This window comes from Anomaloglossus baeobatrachus, chromosome 3, assembly GCF_048569485.1.
Source record: "Anomaloglossus baeobatrachus isolate aAnoBae1 chromosome 3, aAnoBae1.hap1, whole genome shotgun sequence".
NCBI classification, from domain to species: Eukaryota; Metazoa; Chordata; class Amphibia; order Anura; family Aromobatidae; genus Anomaloglossus; species Anomaloglossus baeobatrachus.
In genome coordinates this window covers 209,984,283-210,006,284 of record NC_134355.1, presented here as the reverse complement: position 1 = coordinate 210,006,284, position 22,002 = coordinate 209,984,283, and the positions used below count along the sequence as shown (strand labels likewise).

Here is a 22,002-nt window from a genome sequence, read left to right as displayed (position 1 = left end):
TCCCCAGGTAACATTCATGTCAGGGAGGATTCCCCAGGTAAAATTCCTGTCAGGAAAGATTTCTCAGGTAAAATTCCTGTCAGGGAGGATTCCTCAGTTAAAATTCCTGTCAGGGAGGATTCCTTAGCTACAATTCCTGTCAGGGAGGATCTCACCTCAGCTCCAGTGTGGAGATTCTGATGCCTGCTGTGTCTGGTCACACTTGGTGCAGAGCGTGTATCAACTCAGAGCCTGCCAGAGGGACTGAGGAAGTTTGTTATCGGCTCTGGAAAATTGGTGCCATCAGACCCGTCGTCCAGTGAGTAACAGCCCAGGATCCAGCGTCGCAGGAGGGGGTACGGGGAGGCAACACTCCGCGTTCCCGCCTGTTGATGGTTTTGGGAAATAGGTCCCCGAAGGAAACCGTCGCCCTTTAAAAACAAAAAATTCTTGCTGCAGTATTCTGCAGAGATGTGCCTCCTATAGACACTAAGCTAAAACTGAAGTAGCCTGGCTGAGCCAGGGGGTGTATATTGCAGAGGAGGAGCTAACATCTTTGCATCTACTTAGTGTCCTCCTATGGATAAGCAGTATAACACCCATGGTCCTGTGTCCCCCAATGAGGCATTTGAGAAAAACAGAAATTGTGGTCAGTTTGTGAGGAAAGCTACACTAACAAGAATAGTGGCCGACCTCATTTTTTACACTTACCCTCAAAATGTCATCCATTAGACTTCCTTTTCCAGGACCTAGTTCCACTATCTTGAGAGATTCTGACTTTCCTCCAGACATCCATTCACTAATACACCAAATGCCAATTAGCTATGTAAAAACAAACAAGTTTATTAGAATACAGCAATAATGACATTTTGCTACAAATTACAATACAATGTAAGTTATAGGGTTTTAACAATCTCTATTCATTTAGTGTAAGAAATCTGAAATGGATAGACTTTGTGTAGTTTCAGACTCCTGAAAATGCCCTTCCCACTACAGACCTCTGCCACAGCGACGCAAGGGGTGAAATGAGCAACTACTGCGCATAAAGCAACTACTGTATATTTTATTGGGAAATTTGATGCAGATTTCCAAGCACATGTAAGACAGAAAACAATAGAGTAAAAAAGCCATAACCATAGAACATCGAAATACTTTGTGTTCATGAAACTAAACAACAAAAAGTAGAGCCACTGACACAGCCACTGACGCAGCCACTAACAGAGCCTATATTAAGTATGTAAAACAATATGTAAAAAAAAAAAAAAAGAACCAAAGCACTTGCTATGCAATGATTATACTGGTCTAAAATTATTAAAGCATAAATCTACGTTCCCTGCCCTCGGTATTATACTCACCCGCTTATATCTTCACCTACTTATTATAGCTGGATCTGGTCTCATGGCACCATCTTGTGCCTATAACTTTTCACTGTCCGGAAGTCAGAAGTTACATCACAAGCTTTCAGTGCAACTCTATACGAGCCAGAATGAGGCCAGAACAAGGCTCTCATAGACTTGTATTGAGTTATGACCTCCGGCACATGCAATGAAACACTGGAGCATTCGGTCAGTCACAAACTGCAGAAGAACAACTACAGCAGCACTGATAACAGATGCTGGAGTGTGAGTATACAGAGCTACATGTCACAAGCTCTCAATGTACGTGTATCAGACCCATTCTGGCTCTCATAGACATAAGGCCGCTTTACACGCTGCGATATCGTTACCGATATCGCTAGCGTGCGTACCCGCCCCCATCGGTTGTGCGACACGGGTAAATCGCTGCCCGTGGCGCACAACATCGCTCAGACCAGTCACACTACTTACCTGCTTAGCGACGTCGCTGTAATCGGTGAACCGCCTACTTTCTAAGGGGGGCGGTTCGTTCGGCGTCACAGCGACGTCACTAAGCGGGCGCCCAATAGAAGCGGAGGGGCGGAGATGAGCGGGACGTAACATCCCGCCCACCTCCTTCCTTCCTCATTGCCGGCGGCCGAAGGTAAGGTGAGGTTCCTCGTTCCTGCGGTGTCACACATAGCGATGTGTGCTGCCGCAGGAACGACGAACTACATCGTACACGCAGCAGCAACAACGATAATTGGGAATAGGGGGGCATGTCAACGATTAGAGATTTTGCACGTTTTTGCGGCGATGGAAAATCGCTCATAGGTGTCACACGCAACGACATCGCTAAAGCAGCCAGATGTGCGTCACAAATTCCGTGACCCCAACGAGATCGCTTGAGCGATGTCGTAACGTGTAAAGCGGCCTTTGGAATGAGAGGAGATCTCGCCCGGCAAACACTGGAGGAATCTGGTAGGTCATAAAGAGCAGAAAACCATTGGCACCGAGAACAGAAGATGACAGTGGCTGGGCTGGTAAGGACACTTAAGGGACAAGGCACATACACTGCGGCTGTAAAAATAAAAAAATAAAAAAAACACGCTGGAGTGGTGCTGTAATTGGTGAACAAAAAACCCTGAAAGTCTTGAAGACAAAAATAATTCTGCAAACAAAAGGAGCATGTGAGTAGGGCCAATAGGGAGATGAGGAGAGAGGAACCCCACGTGTTCAGGCTCCTTTCATGTGCAGAATTTTTGTCTCCTTTGATCCAGGAGTGAGGACATTTATTAACCATCTTTCTGTGGTATGTCATGGATATGAGTTGACATGAGCCTTGGGGGATTTGATTAGTTTCTTTGTCTTTAGAACATTGGCATTTAGTATAAATCATTAAACTGCTTTGAATTGGCATATACTGTATATATATATATGTATATATATATATATATGCACTCATGTTATTTGTTCTTCGATCTTTTTTTCATTGCTATTTTGACCATTTGCATGTTCTATAGCCACTGGAATTGTCAAATTCACATCACTATCCCTGTTGCTTATACCACACTAAACTTGCATGTCCGTGTATTTTCTGACATCCATGCATGACATGGTATACTAACCATTGGAGCCTTTTGTATTTCCATGAGATAACTACCTGGCAGATGGGGATTTGTTGTCAGACTTCTTATAGCTGCACTTTCTTGTGCTTCTTTTTGTAAAGCCAATGGGCTTTTTATGTTTAATCTCTCTTTATTAAAGTAAACAAGAGAATTTACAGGAAGAAAAAAAAAAAAAAAAGAAGATTCAAATACGTGATTACTTCATGTCAACTTACAGAGAAGAGTTATTATAACCCACATCCTAACTAATACCTCTTCTCTTACTAACTATCATAAGGCACGCATATGACATGTAACCACCTTTTATAATACAGACAATCTCCTTCCAAATTGAGAACTACACCTCAAACAAAGTGAAGCTACTGCCGAAAACAAAAAAGAAAAGGAAAAAATTTGAAGATTTAACGAGAACCAGAGAGAAAGGAAAGTAGCAAGGGGGAAAGATAAGGAAAAGAAGAGAAGGAAAAGAAGAGAAGGAAAAGGGGGAGAGAAGAGCAACAGAAAAAGAGGGAGGGAAGGCATGGTAGGGATTACTTCCCCAGTACTCGGGCCGCCAATGGGCTTTTTAAATGTTATTATTGTCCAGCATTCTTCACATTTAATAAAGGATATATATTTTTCAAGATCCCAGTATTGTTATATACTTTTTATCTCTTTTTTGTACATCGCATTTTCTCAAGTATGTATACTGGCCTTTAATTTCTCCTACCTATTATAGTTGACATCTGCCTTGAATGGTGCCCTGAGCACGCTCAATGCCACCTCCGCAGTAATAGTAAATGATAGTGAAGATTTTTACTATCACTGATGCCAACATGGGAGAGGTGGGTGTGGAGAGCAGTGCATAATCAGTTTGGATTTACATATGTTTAACAGGATAAGCTAAAGCATTACTGATCCTGAAAGGGCTGCCAAAGCCCTCCTCCAGGATGCCATTAGTTTTGTACTAGAAAATCACCTGGCATATTTCCTTTAACCCCTTCACAACCGGCCGATTTTGCACTTTCCGTTTTTTTTTTCGCCATTCTTCTTCCGAGACATAACTTTCTTATTTTTTTTTATTTTTCAGTCAATCTGGTCATGTGAGCACTCAATTTTTGCGGAACGAGTTGTACTTTAAATAAAACTATTAGTTTTACCATATAGTGTACTGGAAAATGGCAACAAAATTCTAAATGCGGAAAAAAATTGCAAAAATAGTGGCGATTGCACTATAGTTTTTGAGATATTTTATTCACTGTGTTCACTATATGGTAAAACTGATGTGGTGGTGTGATGCCTCAGGTCAATGGGAGTTCGTAGACATCAAACATGAATAGGTTTACTTTTATCTAAGGGGTTAAAAAAAAAAAAATCAGACGTTTGTTGGAAAAAAGTGGTTTACGTTTTGGACCATTTTCCGCGACCCGTAGCGCTCTCATTTTTCGGGATCTATGGCTCAGTGATGGGTTATTTTTTGCATCTTAAGCTGACGTTTTTAATGGTAATGGTTTTTGCGCAGATGCTACGTTTTGATCGCCAGTTATTGCATTTTGCACAAAATATGCGGCGACCAGAAAAAAACGATTTTTGTGTACTCACCGTAAAATCGTTTTCTCTTAGACATCATTGGAGGACACAGGACCATGGGTGTTATGCTGCTTATCCATAGGAGGACACTAAGTAGATGCAAAGATGTTAGCTCCTCCCCTGCAGTATACACCCCCTGGCCCAGCCAGGCTACTTCAGTTTTAGTACAGAAACAGTAGGAGAAATAGTAACAAACAAACGTGAGTGTATACTCATAACAAAAAAGTACTGAGACAGAAAAAAGCTAAGGCCCAAAAGGGCAAAAGGGAGGGTGCTGTGTCCCCCAATGATGGCTAAGAGAAAACGATTTTACGGTGAGTACACAAAAATCCGTTTTTCTCTGACGCCTCATTGGGGGACACAGGACCATGGGACGTCCTAAAGCAGTCCATGGGTGGGTAAACAATAAACAAAGCAACCCAAGGACTAGGAACCAGTCCCAGATAGCCAGGAGCGCCTACTGAGATAGCCAAAGCCTGGGTATGGACTCAGTAATGCTTTGAAACAGTATGTAGGCAAGACCAGGTCGCAGCCTTACACCTCTGTTCCACTGAAGCCAGATGCCTAATGGCCCAAGAGGCGCCAACTGCTCTCGTGGAATGAGTCCGCAGCCGACTAGGAATGGGCTTGAGTTGCAAGCGGTAGACCTCCTGGATCGCAGCACGAATCCAGCGAGCCAGCGTTGCCTATGAAGCGGTTTCTCCTTTCTTAGGCCTTTCAAGAATGACAAACAAGGAGTCTATGTTCCTAAAGGGGCTGTCCTGGGTACGTAATATCTGAGAGCCCTCACAAGGTCTAGCGAATATAGAACCCTTTCCACCCTATAGACTGGGTGTGGACAAAAGGAAGGACTATGTTCTCGTTCATATGAAACGGGGAAGTAACCTTCAGAAGAAAATCCGGAAGGGGGCGTAGAACCACCTTGTCCTGATGAAAGATCAGAAAGGGTTCGCGGCAAGAGAGTGCTGCCAGTTCCGAAACTTGTCTGATGGACGTAATCGCCGCTAAGAATGTTACCTTCCAGGAGAGAAGAGCAAGAGAAGATTCCTTAAGAGGTTTAAAAGGGGACCTCTGGATACCGTCCAAAATGAGATTGAGGTCCCATGGGTCCAGCGACCGTTAATACAGGGAAACTAGAGGGGAAACACCCTTGAGGAAAGTCTTGACTTGCGGATTGCAAGCTACGCGGTATTGATAGAATATTGAGAGAGATGAAACCTGCCCCTTAAGGGAGCTGAGGGCCAACCCCTTTTGCAACCTGACTGCAAGAAAAAAAAAATCAAGAATTCTGGGGATCGCCAGAGGCATAGGTTGGACATTAGATTCCCTGCACTGGGAAAGGAAAGCTTTCCACGTACGGTGGTAAATACGGGATGAAGGCCGGCTTTCGGGCACTGTACATGGTGGAGATGACCGCAGGAGAGAATCTCGCTCTTGTTAAAGTCCAGGTCTCAATGGCCAGACCGTCAGCTTCAGGGCTCTGGAGTTCTGATGGCAAATGGGCCCTTGGGTCAGCAGGTCTGGGATACTTACGAGGCGCCATGAGCAATTGTACTAATTCAGCATACCAGGCGCACCTGGGCTAGTCCAGTGCTATTAGTATCACCGGAACTCCTTCTGCCTTAATCTTCCTGATTACTCGCGGCAGCAGGGGCAGAGGTGAAAAACATGTAAGGCAGACAGAAACGACTTCAGGAGACTAGAGCATCCGCACCAATGGGCTGTGGATCACGTGACCTGGCTAAGAACGCGGTTACCTTTGCGTTCAACCTTGAGGCCATTAGATCCACGTCTGGTGTACTACAGTGAGTGCAGATGTGTGGGAACACTTCTGGGTGTTGAAACCACTCTCCGGCGGCCAGGCCTTGGCGACTTAGAAGTTCCGCCGCCCAGTTCTCTACTCCCGGTATGTGTAACGCTGAAAAACATGGACCCCCGTCGATTAGGCCCAGGTGAAGATCCTGAAGACCTCGAGATAAGCTGTCTTGCTGCTGGTACCTCCCTGCCGATTGACATAGGCCACAACTGTTGCATTGTCCAATTGAACCCGAATCAAACGACCTGCTAGCAGAAGGGAGGAATGACCTGAGCGCGAGAAGATCGCGCTGATTTTCAGGATGATTTCTGGGAAGGGAAGACTCCTGGGGTGTCCAACGTTCCGAAGCAGTGTGGAGCCAGTACACTGCTCCCCAGACTAAGAGGCTGGCGTCCGTGGTCAGGAGTAGCCAGTCCACTTGGGGGAGAAAAACTCCTTCTCGATATGAAAGAGGACTGAAGCCACCAGCAAAGCACATACCTGACTGAAGGTGTCAGGTGAAAGTTCGTCCAAGGAAAAGGGGCTCTTGTCCCAGGCAGCTAGAATCGCAAGCTGCAGTGGGCGGTGGTGTGGCTAAGCGAGCAGCACTGCCTCTATAGCCGCCGCTATCCTACCAAACACTCTCATACTGAATCGTATGGAGCGAGAGGAGTACGTAGAGGGCAGTGTACCGCTTGTTGTAGAGCGGTCGCCTTGTCTTGAGGGGAAAATATCAAGCCCCGAAGAGTGTCCAGGGACGTGCCCAGGGAGGTGCCGGTTTTTGACGGGACCGGGGATGATTTGACTGGAGTCAGAAGCCGCCCTCAGCGGGATAGGGTGCCCACAGAGATCTGCACGCTGGTTGAGCCCTTGATGAGGAGGCCATCCAAGCAAGGCAGAACAGCCACTCTCCTGGTGTGAAGGGCACTCATGGCGGCCGCCATGACCTTAGTTAAGACCCTTGGTGCTGTGGCAGAGCCGAGGGTAGGGCCAAAAATGAAAAAAAAAAAAAAAGAAGTCCTGAACCGCGAAGCGGAGGAACTTTTGGTGAGCTGGAGCGATGGGTATGTGCAGGTACGGGTCCCTAATATCTAGGGAGGCAAGGAATTCTCCTTCGACCATAAAGGTAATAATGGACCCTAGGAAGTCCATTCTGAATCTCCTTACGTGCACATGTTTGCTCAGGTGTTAGAGGTCCAGGATGGGACGAACTGACCCGTCCTTTTTTGGGGACCACGAGAGGTTAGAATAGAAGGCCTTGGTACCTGTTCCGGAAGGCGAGGGGTTCATCACCCCCGCCGTTTGGAGGGAGTGGATCGCTGAGAAGGCCTCGTGGTGTTTTGCAGCCTTTGGGGGGGGGGGGGGGTTTGAGAGAAAAGACTGACCAGGGGATCGGGTCCAGAATTCAATGTGGTAACCGGAAGACACAAGGTATCACACCCATTTGTGGTCTAAGACGGCGGCCCAGATGGAGGACGACGAGACTCCTCGGTCTTTGTCTAGACTGCCAGGACGAGGTGGACTTGGGGAGAGCCGAGAAGGTCGGGCCCTGCGTGTCTAGTAAAAAACATCCTGGGCTAGAGTTGTGGGAAGGAGGTACTCTTTTCCTCCCGTGGCGTCAGACAAAAAAAAAAGAGCCTGTCCAGACGATCGGCAAACCATCGGTCTGGAAACTAGTACTGTGAGAGGCTTCTTAGAGACAGAGTCCGCTCTCCATTATCGGAACCAGAGGGCCTTACGGATGGCTATGGTATTTGAGGCGGCAATAACTGTACAGGTAGCAGCGCCGAGGGAGGCCTGCATGAGGAACTCTGCCGCCGCAGCAATGTGAACTGTTACATCTGTGAGGGTCTGAGGGAAACTGGTAGTCCTGGTGCCTGTGCGACCCACACTGAAGGGGAGAGCGATCGAGCTGCTCCACTTGTCTGTCTGTCGGGTCCTTGAAGGAGGATCCATCAAGTAAAAGACAGGAGTGGTCCTTCAGGCAGGCGGAAGCCGGGTGAGGGTCCACTGAGGCCGGATCAGCCCAGCCCTTAGAGACAGCTAAGCCAAAGGGGTACCGGGACTCCATTAGTTTACGGATACCGAAGCGGCGTCAAAAAACGTTTTGTTTTTTTTTGAGGTTTCTTCACCCTTTTAAAGGAGACCGCAGGGTCAGTAGTAGTGGATGGGAGATCTTCCACATGCAGAGTTTTGGTTGATTGCTGCAATAAGGGAGTCCATCGCAGCTTGATCGCTCGGGGAGGTTGAAACCAAGGAATCATCCCGGTACAAACATCATTCCCCTTCCTCCGGCTCCTCAGAGACCGCGGAACATGTGGGAGAACCCCATCTGTGTACCCCAGAGGGAGAACCATGGGGGTCATTCCCTTTTTCTGATCTGAAAACGGTGAAGCAGAGGGCTGATTCTTATCAGAAGGACCCTCTATAGAGGTGTCATCAGGCTGCGTTCAGTCCAGGGGCCCCGAGGGGTGTGAGGACGATGTTGCATAGCCAGCACCAGGTTCTGGGAACTGTGCCCATTCCGGGGTACTGGGAGGCGTAGGCTCTGGGCTGGCAGCGGTTGCTGCGGTGGTGGCAGGGGGGTAAGCTACAGGGGCACCGGACTCACAGAAGGAAGAGGTGCTATCATCCCCTAGTAGCTCAGCGTCTTATAGTTGTTGCTGTAGTTGTGCAGGGCATAAAACATGTGACTGCAGCCCCTGGCTGATGAGCCACAAACTCTGATTGTAATGGGGGAGCAATGCTCTGCACAGATAATGTACAAGTGAGGCTATAACTCACCCAGAACCCTGATGACCCCTCCCCCCCTCTTCTTGCGTCACAGTTCCTGTGGGAAGGAGGAAGCCAGCTCTGAGAGACGCCCACAGGCTCTGATCACAACAAGAGGGAGCAATGCTCTGCAGATCCTGTGTGAGGAGGGTTACGCACGCTTTCTTATCGAGTGTCGGAGGGGACGGGGCTTAGCTCTGACAAGAAGGCATGAGAAAATATAAAACAAAAAAAAAAATGGTGGGAAGGGACTCCCCTTTTCCCCTCCCGCCCTGCACAACAATGGTGGACAGAAAAAAACTCTATAAAAGTGTACCGCAGCTGCGAGTCCTGGGGGCTCTCCCCCTCCCCCCGCTACAGGTGGAATGCTATGCAGGAGTCTGCAATCACAGCTCATGTGCATCCAGTCAGTGTGACCTTTGCTCCAATTCAGTGTGGAGAGTCTGACACCTGCTGGCAGAACTTGTATCAACTCAGACCCTGCCAGAGGGACTGAGGAAGTTTTCATCTGCTCTGGAAAAAAATCGGAAGGATCTCACCTCAACTCCTGTGGGGATGGCAGTCTGATGCCTGCTGCCTGGTCACACTGGTGCGGCGCGTGTATCAACTCAGAGCCTGCAAGAGGGGCTGAGGAAGTTTTCATCTGCTCTGGGCTCTGGAAAATCAGTGCCATGAGACCTGTCGTCCAGTGAGTAACAGCCCAGGATCCAGCGTCGCAAAAGGGGTACGGGGAGGCGACACTCCGTGTTCCCGCCTGTTGATGGTTTTGGGAAATCGGTCCCCGAAGGAAACAGTCGCCCTCTAAAAACAAAAAATTCTTGCTGCAGTAGTCTGCAGAGATGTGCCTCCTATAGACACTAAGCTAAAACTGAAGTAGCCTGGCTGGGCCAGGGGGTGAACACTGCAGGGGAAGAGCTAACATCTTTGCATCTACTTAGTGTCCTCCTATGGATAAGCAGCATAACACCCATGGTCCTGTGTCCCCCAATGAGGCGTCAGAGAAACATAGTTTTAGCATTTGGAATTTTTTTTCAAGCCATTTACCAATCAGATTAATTGATTTTATATATTGATAGACAAAAGGGGGGTGATTTGAACTTTGAATTTGATGATAGGGTCGAAAGGGGGGTGATTTGAACTTTTAGGTTTTCTTATTTTTCAAAACTGTTTTTTAAAACTTTTTTTTTGTTTGTTTTACTAGTACGCCTAGGGGACTATAAGGATCAGCAGTCTGATCACTCATTCATTTCTCCCAATTAGAGCAGTACCGCTCAGACCGGGAGAAATGCTCATCTCTTATAACCTTAAGTGCTCGGCTGCTGTTTAAAGGACCTGAGTCATGTGAGCTACAGGAGTCATCACATGATCCTGTGCTACCATGAAAACTACCGGAACCACGTGATCATGTAACTTGACTTCCGGTATCAGGCGGTGAGTAAACTTCTACTGCGATCTCTGTTAATATGGCGCTATCACATCTTGACAGTGCCATTTAAGGGGTTAACAGGTACGGGTGGATAATGATTCCACTCGCACCTGCGAGGCACACATGTCAGCTGCACAAATCAGCTGACATACAGTCAGGGCCAGAAATATTTGGACAGTGACACAAGTTTTGTTATTTTAGCTGTTTACAAAAACATGTTCAGAAATACAATTATATATATAATATGGGCTGAAAGTGCACACTCCCAGCTGCAATATGAGAGTTTTCACATCCAAATCGGAGAAAGGGTTTAGGAATCATAGCTCTGTAATGCATAGCCTCCTCTTTTTAAAGGGACCAAAAGTAATTGGACAAGGGACTCTAAGGGCTGCAATTAACTCTGAAGGCGTCTCCCTCGTTAACCTGTAATCAATGAAGTAGTTAAAAGGTCTGGGGTTGATTACAGGTGTGTGGTTTTGCATTTGGAAGCTGTTGCTGTGACCAGACAACATGCGGTCTAAGGAACTCTCAATTGAGGTGAAGCAGAACATCCTGAGGCTGAAAAAAAAGAAAAAAATCCATCAGATAGCAGACATGCTTGGAGTAGCAAAATCAACAGTCGGGTACATTCTGAGAAAAAAGGAATTGACTGGTGAGCTTGGGAACTCAAAAAGGCCTGGGCGTCCACGGATGACAACAGTGGTGGATGATCGCCGCATACTTTCTTTGGTGATGAAGAACCCATTCACAACATCAACTGAAGTTCAGAACACTCTCAGTGAAGTAGGTGTATCTGTCTCTAAGTCAACAGTAAAGAGAAGACTCCATGAAAGTAAATACAAAGGATTCACATCTAGATGCAAACCATACATCAATTCCAAAAATAGACAGGCCAGAGTTAAATTTGCTGAAAAACACCTCATGAAGCCAGCTCAGTTCTTGAAAAGTATTCCATGGACAGATGAGACAAAGATCAACCTGTACCAGAATGATGGGAAGAAAAAAGTTTGGAGAAGAAAGGGAACGGCACATGATCCAAGGCACACCACATCCTCTGTAAAACATGGTGGAGGCAACGTGATGGCATGGGCATGCATGGCTTTCAATGGCACTGGGTCACTTGTGTTTATTGATGACATAACAGCAGACAAGAGTAGCCGGATGAATTCTGAAGTGTACCGGGATATACTTTCAGCCCAGATTCAGCCAAAAGCTGCAAAGTTGATCGGACGGCGCTTCATAGTACAGATGGACAATGACCCCAAGCATACAGCCAAAGCTACCCAGGAGTTCATGAGTGCAAAAAAGTGGAACATTCTGCAATGGCCAAGTCAATCACCAGATCTTAACCCAATTGAGCATGCATTTCACTTGCTCAAATCCAGACTTAAGACGGAAAGACCCACAAACAAGCAAGACCTGAAGGCTGCGGCTGTAAAGGCCTGGCAAAGCATTAAGAAGGAGGAAACCCAGCGTTTGGTGATGTCCATGGGTTCCAGACTTAAGGCAGTGATTGCCTCCAAAGGATTCGCAACAAAATATTGAAAATAAAAATATTTTGTTTGGGTTTGGTTTATTTGTCCAATTGCTTTTGACCTCCTAAAATGTGGAGTGTTTGGAAAGAAATGTGTACAATTCCTACAATTTCTATCAGATATTTTTGTTCAAACCTTCAAATTAAACGTTACAATCTGCATTTGAATTCTGTTGTAGAGGTTTCATTTCAAATCCAATGTGGTGGCATGCAGAGCCCAACTCGCGAAAATTGTGTCACTGTCCAAATATTTCTGGACCTAACTGTATTCTCGGATCCCCGCCTGCAGCAGCAGGTGAGGATTACCACTATGACCGCAGGGACGTAATATTACTGCCCGCAGTCGTTAAGGGGTTAAAGCATATCGGTCATTTCAGATCACTGTTCAGAATCAGCCTTCTCCATAGACTTTAACCGCTTAGAGACGGTGCCAATTTTGACCTCAATGCTCAGGCCACATTTTACAATTCTGGCCAGTGTCACTTTATGAGGTTATAACTCTAGAACGCTTCAATGTATCCCGGTGTTTCTAAGATTGTTTTTTCGTGACATATTGTACTTCCTGCTAATGGTAAATTTAGGGTTAGCAAAGTTAGTTAGGTAAAGTTAGTGAAATTTAGGGTCTAAATTTATTTAGGCGGTCATTATTGTAGTTATTTCTTGGAGGATCTTGGGAATTGTCACTTAAATGGAAAAATCTCATTATGGTTCATATCGGAACATTAAGGCTGCAAAAACAGGGGTGCTATGGACAGATTTAGCTGCCCAGTAGGCACGCAGAGTGGTTTGTTTTTTTTACTAAACCCATGTTGAGGGATATGGTCACTTTTTTTTTTTTTATTTCTGGCACAGTTGTGGGGATCCAGGAATAGATGGGATGTGGGATTTTGGGAACTGTATTGATGGGCATATACATTTGTTTGGTGGATAAGGCAATAACTTCTGGTACATCCTGGCTTACAAAGATTTTTTGTTTTAAAAAAAATCAAAGAGTCAAAATTAGTGACATCTAGTTTGATGCCAGGGGTTGCTTAAAAAAAAAAAAAAAGGGGGGAATTTTTGGGAAAAAGGGCTGGAAGGGACAATGCAAGGGGGACAGCAAACCTTGGCCCTGTCGCTGACATTTCAGTAGTGAAAACTGACTTCGCTACCATCGGGCTGTGGGATCCCGTGGAGGAAGCCAAGTAGTCACGGTTTGTAAGCAGCTCTGCTTCAGACGCACATTCAGTATCCGTCTTGGAAATGCCGGAGTCAGGAATCCTGCACGCCTGCTCCGCAGCAAACATTCTGCATACCATTTTATTTTATATCCCTACCCCACCCAAAAAAAATCTAAACCTAATCTAACACTAATTATTTTTATACATATATATTTTTTTAACCCTAACCTTAATTTCTAACCCTAATTAAGCAAGAAAAACAGAAATATAAAAAATAAAACCTTTTTTATTTGACTAGGAGGATGACTTGGGGGTGGGGGTGATTTGGATATTAGGGTAGGATTTATTGTGTTCAATTGTCAGGAACCAAATTGAAATTGGTTCCTGACAGTAGCTGGGTGCCGGGGGCAGATCTTGCGGGACGCACAGCGCATGCACCCGCCATTATAGACTGGGAAGAAGAGAGGGAGGGCCGGGGGAGAACGGAGAACTTCTCTGGTATCAAGGTAACAAGGGAGGGTGGGGGACACACACATCTTTTTCTCTCATCTGATGTGGTAGATTGTGTCAGATGAGAGAGAAATTATTTTATACCAGCAATATAATTTATTTTAACATTATTACAAGACCAGGAACTGGAAACCTGGCCTGGATCGTGATCTCCAGAGTCTCAGCCACTCCTAATAGCTGAAACCGGACAAGATAACTTAGGGGTCTATGTGCCTGTGGACTGCAAGAAGCACCCCTCGATGATCGTGGCCGCTGCACGGGCCCTCCGCCACGGTCAGCGCTTTACTGCAGTTGAATGCTTTACGGCGCCGCAAAGCATTCAACTGCAGTAAAGCCAAGATTGCAGCCTACAGCAGCAGCCCCGTACACTAGACAAGATCACCGAGCGGTCAATGTGCCTGTGGACTGCAAGAAACACCCCTCGATGATAATGTCCTTTGCATGGAGCCACCGCTGCTGTCCGGGTTTTACTGCAGTTGAATGCTTTACAGTGCCGCAAAGCATTCAACTGCAGTAAAGCCATGAAGGCAGCTTCCAGCAGTGACCCTGTGCAACGGACGAGATGACAGAGCGGCTTGTGTGCCTGCAGACTGCAAGAATCAGGAAATGACACCGCAGGAATGGAGAACAGGTGAGAATATGGGTACCGTCTCACTAAACGACGTACAAGTGATTCCGACCACGATATGACCTGGTCAGGATCGCTGGTGCGTCGCAACATGGTCGCTGGTGAGTCGCTAGATGGTCGCTGGTGAGCTGTCAATAAGAGATAGAAACCACTTATATCCTTAACCAAGAATATATATGCTAATGTTCCTTAAAAAAGTACATTTTATTAGTGAAATTTGAAGCATAAAATTACACATACAAACAAAAAAGGCACAACAGGGTAAGAAGACATGCAACTGTGACTCCCATTCATTGGGGAGAAGGAGGGTTTTTAGAACCAGCAAAAATCCCTCATAGAAATAACAAATAGATAGGGATCATTAGTCTGTATACAAATTGTGCTGTACTGCACGTTAGTATATTAATGGGAACACTGCTCAGATTTAGTACATAGGGTATCAAACGAGAGGACTACAGATCATGCCTGATTTCTTACATTCATTGTCCAAGTGGAATAGAAGGATTTTTGTGTACTCACCGTAAAATCGTTCTCTGAGTCTTCATTGGGGGACACAGGACCATGGGTGTATGCTGCTGTGACTAGGAGGCTGACACTAAGTGAACATAAAAAAGTTATCTCCTCCCTGGCAGTGTACACCCCGAGCCGGAGGCGGATCTATGCCAGTTTAGTGTACAAGCAGTAGTAGGAGAGACCTGAACAACCATAACTAAACAACGTAATACAAAGAGAAAAATGTGTGGTGAAACACAGTGCCTTATGGGCACGTATATATATATATATATATATATATATATATATATATATATATATAATAGCCGGATGGAAAAGAACTTTGACCCGTAACCACAGCGGGAAACATCCGGCAGATGAAGACCTCACAATCCAAACAGGGTGGGTGCTATGTCCCCCAATGAAGACTCAGAGAAAGAGATTTTACGGTGAGTACACAAAAATCCTTCTTTCTCTATCGCTTTCATTGAGGGACACAGGACCATGGGACGTCCAAAAGCAGTCCCTGGGTGGGTACATAAGGAGTCTTACAGATCCCAACAAAACACAAAAAATTCTGTAGGAAAGCACTGTCCAAATGTTTACTACCTGTTTAGAGGTGTGAGACGGCCGTCTGCAACACCTTTCTCCCAAGGCAGGCATCTGCTGATGCCTGGGTGTGGACCTTGTAAAACCTGGTGAAGGTATGAAGACTGGACCATGTTGCGGCTTTGCAGACTTGCTCGGCTGAAGCCTGGTGTCTGATTGCCCAAGACGCCGCAACTGCACGGGTGGAATGGGCTCTTACTCCCCTCGTAGGGGACTTGTCCCGAATTCGGTAGGACTCCGAAATGGCTGACCTGATCCATCTGGCAATGGTAGCCTTGGACGCCGGCATGCCCTTCTTGGAACCAGAAGGCAGGACGAACAAGTTGTCTGATTTGCAGAAAGGCACAGTTCTTGAGACGTAAGTCCTGAGCGCTCACACTAAGTCCAGAGTGTGCAGTGATCTTTCCAAGGAGCGAGTGGGTGCCAGACAAAAAGATGGAAGCACGATCTCTTCATTCAGGTGAAAAGGAGACACCACCTTCGGCAGGAACGCAGGAGACGGGCGCAGGACAACCTTGTCCTGGTGAAAAACAAGAAAAGATGAACGGCACGAAAGAGCTGCCAGTTCAGACGTTCTCCTGATTGAAGTGACCGCCACCAAGAAGACCACTTTCCAGGATAAGTGTGAGAATGAGGATTCTTTGAGTGGTTCAAATGGAGCCAGTTGGAGGGATCCTAAAACCAAATTAAGATCCCATGGTTCTAGCGGAGCCCGATAGGGCGGATTCAGATGGGCGACTCCTTGGATGAACGTCCTGACCTGTGGACGTGATGCTAGATTTCTCTGGAAAAGGACAGAGCCGAAACTTGCCCCTTGATAGTTGCCAGCGAGAGACCTGCTTGTAACCCTGCCTGAAGGAATGCCAGTAGCGTCGGGAGCGACAGAACTAACAGGGAGGGATTGCCGTTGACCTCACACCACTGAAAAAAAGCCTTCCAGGTGCGGTAGTAGATCTTTGACGATGAAGGCTTTCGAGCCCTAATCATAGTCTGTATCACTCCTGGGGCAAATCCTGACTGAGCTAATAGCCAGGATTCAAGAGCCATGCCGTCAAATTGAGAACCCCTGAATTTTGATGGAAGAGCGGACCCTGAGACAGCAGGTCTGGCCGATCTGGAAGCCGCCATGGGGTGTCTGCGACGAGCTGTGCGAGTTCTGCAAACCACGCTCGCCTGGGCCATTCTGGGGCGATGAGAATCACTGGAATGCCCTCTGCCTTGATTTTCTTGAGGACTCTTGGGATCAGTGGAAGCGGTGGAAAGATGAACGGAAGCCTGAACTGATTCCACGGGAGGATGAGGGCGTCGACTCCTAGCGCCTGCTGGTCGTGGTAACGGGAGATGAACTGTGGGACTTGATTGTTGAACCGCGAGGCCATCAGGTCCACATCCAGAGTCCCCCCAGATCTGTTCAAAAACTTCTCTGTTGAGAGACAATTCGCCCGACGCCAGACCCTGTCTGCTGAGATAGTCGGCCGCCCAATTTTCCACGCCGGGGATATGTACCGCGGAGATCCTGGAGTGGTGCGACTCTGTCCACTGTATGATCTTCTTCACCTCTCTCATCGCCATGACGCTCCTCGTGTCGCCCTGGTGATTGATGTATGCCACCGCCATGGTGTTGTCCGACTGTATTCTGATTGGAGACCCTTGTATAAGGAGCTGAAAGGCTTGCAGGGCTCGTAGGACCGCTCTGATATCCAAAACGTTGATCGGGAGCCGGCTTTCCAGGGAGGACCACTGCCCGTGAGTCGTGTGATGATGGAACACCGCTCCCCAGCCCAGAAGGCTGGCATCGGTGGTGACTATCTGCCAGTGTACTGGTAAGAATGACGTTCCTTTGGAGAGATTTTGTCTGTTGGTCCACCAGAGCAGAGAGTGGCGGACTTGCGGGGACAAATGTATCTTGCGATCCAGGGTGAATAGAGACTTGTCCCATTTGTACAGCAGAGATAGCTGAAGGGGGAAACGGGCAAACGGAAGCGCCTCTATTGCCGCCACCATCCGACCGAGGGCCCTCATACCGAATCGTATGGACACCGGAGTGGTGGAGGGTCTGGATATCTTTCCGGAGGGAGACAATCTTTTCCTGTGGGAGGGACACGCGTCCTTGGATGGTATCGAACTCCATGCCTAGGAAGGTGATCCGGCGGGCCGGGGTCAAAGAGGACTTCTTCCGATTGATGATCCAACCGAGCCGGGACAGAGTATCGATGGTAACCTGGACACTTAGAAGACAGTCGTTGAAAGAGGACCCTTTGATCAGCAAGTCGTCCAGGTACGGAATCACCAAAACTCCTCTGGAGTGCAGGATCGACATGGCAGCAGCCATGACTTTCGTGAATACTCGGGGCGCAGACGCAAGACCGAAAGGTAGGGCAGTAAACTGATAAGGATCGTCTGCCACGGCAAAGCGCAGGAATTTCTGGTGCTGATGTGCAATCGGGATGTGCAGATATGCATCCTGTATGTCCAGAGAGGCGAGGAATTCGCCGACCTCCATGGAGGCAATCACCGATCGGAGGGACTCCATGCGAAATTTCCGGGGTCTGACGTACCTGTTGAGGATCTTGAGGTTGAGAACAGGACGCACAGTGCCATCCTTTTTGGGGACAACGAAGAGGTTTGAGTAGACTCCCCTGAACCGTTCCGAATTTGGCACCGGAACCACGACCCCTGAGCGGTGTAGAGATTCGATGGCGTGAAGAAAAGGGTGACCTCGCGCGTCTGACTCGGGAGGATGGGAAAAGAAAAACCGACTTGGAGGAATTGACGAGAACTCTATCTTGTATCCCGAGACTAGGATTTCTCTGACCCAAGCGTCTGTGATCAAAGGCAGCCAGACGTGTTGGAAAAAAGAGAAAGGCGCCCCCCACCTGGTCTGCGTTGGCGCACGAAGACCACGAGTCATTTGGAGGAGTATCGCTGAGATCTAGATGCTGGTTTGGCTGGCTGGCGTGGTCTAGGACACCAGTAGGGATTTGTTTTGAAGGACGGGTTCTTCCTGTTTCTCTGTGGGGATCTGTTCCTCCTAGGCTGTGTAGTCGAACTGAAGCTGCGAAAAGGACGAAAACCTGAGGTCGGCTGGCGGCGCGGGATACGTCTTGGTCTCAGCTGGGGAAGGGAGGTGCTCTTTCCTCCCGTAGCCTCGGCGATAATCTGATCGAGCCTGTCCCCAAAAAGCCGGCCTCCTGCAAATGGGAGGGCGGTAAGGGATTTCTTTGAAGCCGCGTCTGCATTCCAGGCTCTGAGCCAGACCGCCCGGCGGATTGCCACCGTGTTGCTGGCCGCTTGTGCTGCACAGTTGGCTGTCGACAGAGATGCGTTAATGATATACTCACCCGCTAGAACAATCTGCGCCGCCATGTTGACGAGCTCGGGATCGTTAGCCTGTGAGCGAAGGCCTCTGCGGAGGGCATCGGCCTATGTCACCATGGCCTTCGCTACCCAGACGGCGGCAAAAGCCGGCGACAGGGCAGCGCCTGCTGCCTCGAAAGCCGAACGGGCGAATCTCTCGATGTTCCGGTCCGTGGCGTCACGGAGCGATGTCCCCTGTGGCAGAGATAGAATAGTATGCGAGGCCAGGCGGGAGACCGGAGGGTCGACCACCGGTGAGCCTGCCCATTCTTTCCTGAGATCCTCGGGAAAGGGATAGTGTAAATCAATCGACTTACCGTTGTTGAACGTCTTGTCCGGTTGCTGTCTGTGCTTGCGTAAGATCTCAGCGAATTCCGGATGATCGCAGAAATACCTGTGGACACGTTTAACTCGTTTGAAAGATACCTGTGAGCTCTGGGTGGTGGCAGAGTCCGGCTGGAGCTTCAGTGTCGTATTCACCGCGTCGACCAGGCTGTCCACCATACGCCTGACATCGGCTGCCTGGTCCGAGTCCAGCAGTGAGGCTGCATCCGACTCTTCTCCTGAAAAATCAGATGGCCCCAGAGACGAGTGGCACTGGGGCCTTGGAGGGGACAGAGACCTCTGGGAGGAATTAGAAGACGAGGCCTTGCGGGTCCGCTTCCGCGCTCCAGTAGCCGTGTCTGGGTCAGACCAACTGTCGTCGTGCGGCGGCTGGACCTGTGGGGCATGGCTGAGCGTAGGGAGCGACTGCAAAGCCTGCGCGATGGTCAGAGACGCCCTTGACAGAGAATCCACCGACTGGGAGAGAGAAGTCAGCCACTCCGGGGGAGGGAGCGCATTGGGGCCCGGGGCGTCCTGTACTGGTGCAGTAGCGACGTTGACGGGGGGGCTGGCGGCGTCTGGGGCAATCTGCGTGGGCTGCGGATCAGGAACGCAAGCTGAGCAGAGGGAGTTAGCCTGGCCTTGGGAGAATTTTTCGTTGCAAGACGAGCACGCAAAATGCATTATAAAGGGGACCTGTTTGGATCGGGAAGACTTAGAGTTAGGCATGGCTGCTCAGGAGACTCCTACTAGGGACACTAGGGAGGAGACAGGAGATAGTTGGAAAGAAAAAAAGGGTAAAAGGGTCGCTGTTCCTAATCAAGAGCAGCACTCACCCAGGCCTGTGTCCTTCCCGGGTCAGCAAGGGCCTTAGAGTAGCTGGGACAGCCGCAGGAAAAAAAGATGCTGTTGCTCAGCGGCCTGCCTGTGCTGAGGTGAGCCGTTTGTAGGAAAGCGCGGGCTTTTGCCTCTTTTTTTTTTTTACTGCGGGGGGGCGTGCTAAGAAGATGAGCTGGCTGTCTCTGGGCAGAATATGCGGGGGGCGGGCCAAGGGAGACGTGCGCGCAAACGGGGGGAGGAGCGCTCCGGCCCGAGGTAGGCCCAAAGCCGGGGACTAAATTAGTGAGCGGCGGCCGCCGGGAGCGCAGCGCTGCGCGCGGAGCAGATCTTACCTGCGTCCACGCGCGTCGCTCAGATCCACGGGTCCCATCCTTGACTGCTGCGGCCCCCGGTGAGTGCATACTGCTTCAGGGATGCTGGGGGGCTGTGAGGTAGACTGCGGAGCGCTCCTGCGCTGCAGTGCCAGATCCTTTGCCTGGGCCCAGGGTATAAGGAGAACGCTGGGGGAGGCCTGGTGCTGTGAGCGCTCCTGCGCTGCAGAGCCTGTTGACATCCCTTTCCTGAGATCCTCTGTGCAGAGATTCCTCGCCGCCTCCACCAGAAACACCCCCTGGGACGGTACCATAGGGGTCGACGGGGAGTGTGTGCCCTTAAAAAAAAAATAAATAAAAATTTCGGTCCCCAAGCAGCCCTTGGGGTGGTACCATGGGGCAGGAGGGGGATAGGGCCTGGCGTCTCGAGCCCTCAGACAACCCTGGGGACGGTACCCCGTGGGGAAGGAGAAGGCGAGGGTTCTCTCTGATGCAGGGACTTTAACCCTGCAGAAGAGACAAAAAAACGTAGAATGATGAGAAGGCTGAGCGGCGCCGTATAGCACGAAAAAACGGAAAAAAGCAATAGCCTAGGCTGAGGTTGGCCCAAAGAGATATGGGCCCACTTCAGCCTCCTACGACACTAAGCAAAAAACCTGGCATAGATCCGCCTCCGGCTCGGAGTGTACACTGCCAGGGAGGAGCTAACTTTTTTTATGTTCACTTAGTGTCAGCCTCCTAGTCACAGCAGCATACACCCATGGTCCTGTGTCCCCCAATGAAAGCGATAGAGAAAAACTAATTACAGCAGACAGATAGCAGCATATTGATCATAGAGTCTCTCTGCCATCATACAGCTCACAGGAATATCCTCCTATCCAGAGGGAATTCAATTGCATGGATATTGTGCCGCTGTCTCCCATAACAATGGATCACGACGGGGGGTATATGGGGGTATGGTCTAGACACATATCCTAAATTATTAATGGCAATAGAGTACCTTGGTTTAATAATATTTATGCCAAAAGGGTGTGTGTGTCTCCCCCCAAATATTCTATCGGTAGAACACTACTGCTTAATGGACAACACACATCCCCACCTTTAACTAGGGCAGAGCGGTGTGCATTACCCAGTTACCAGTCCATATGCTACGCAGACAGAGCACAACATCCATTACAACATATAGCAGTGTTAATCACAGAATACATTTACACCGTGACAACAGTACATAGACCAAAGTTGGTACTACAGACCTGAATAGTAGTTGCGGTTCCCACCCACCACGCCTCAACGCGTTTCACCACCTGGGCTTCGTCAGTATCCGCATCCTGACAAAGCCCAGGTGGTGAAACGCGTTGAGGCGTGGTGGGTGGGAACCGCAACTACTATTCAGGTCTGTACTACCAACTTTGGTCTATGAGAGAGGGGAGCCAGCATGATCTGAAATTGGCATGCATAATATAAAAAGTGAAAATTCACAGATTTATTCCAACTGTACTACAATAAAAAAAAAATAAAAAAAAAAAAAATGAGATTTTTAGCAAATAATTGATCAATTTTTTGAGCCACCCCTGCCAACGTCACGGCAAATCTCAATAGGGGGGTCCTACTCTACATTCTGTATTTCATGTGCCATGCGGCCTCCTAGATAAAGTTAAAAGCAGAACCATAATAGAGCACACATACCTGTAACCTGTATATAACCGCTTCTATGTTGCAAAAAAGGCACTTGTG

The 22,002-nt window shown here is 48.4% G+C and overlaps 1 protein-coding gene across 1 annotated transcript in view; it reads right to left on the bottom strand.

Annotated features, from left to right (window-relative positions):
* The window catches only part of NDUFAF7 (NADH:ubiquinone oxidoreductase complex assembly factor 7), a 198,925-nt gene that overhangs the window by 92,239 nt on the left and 84,684 nt on the right, over nt 1–22,002 (bottom strand). The window contains exon 4 of the mRNA XM_075339703.1: nt 691–801. Coding sequence (XP_075195818.1) covers nt 691–801 — 111 coding nt within the window. The remainder of the gene's footprint in view (nt 1–690; nt 802–22,002) is intronic.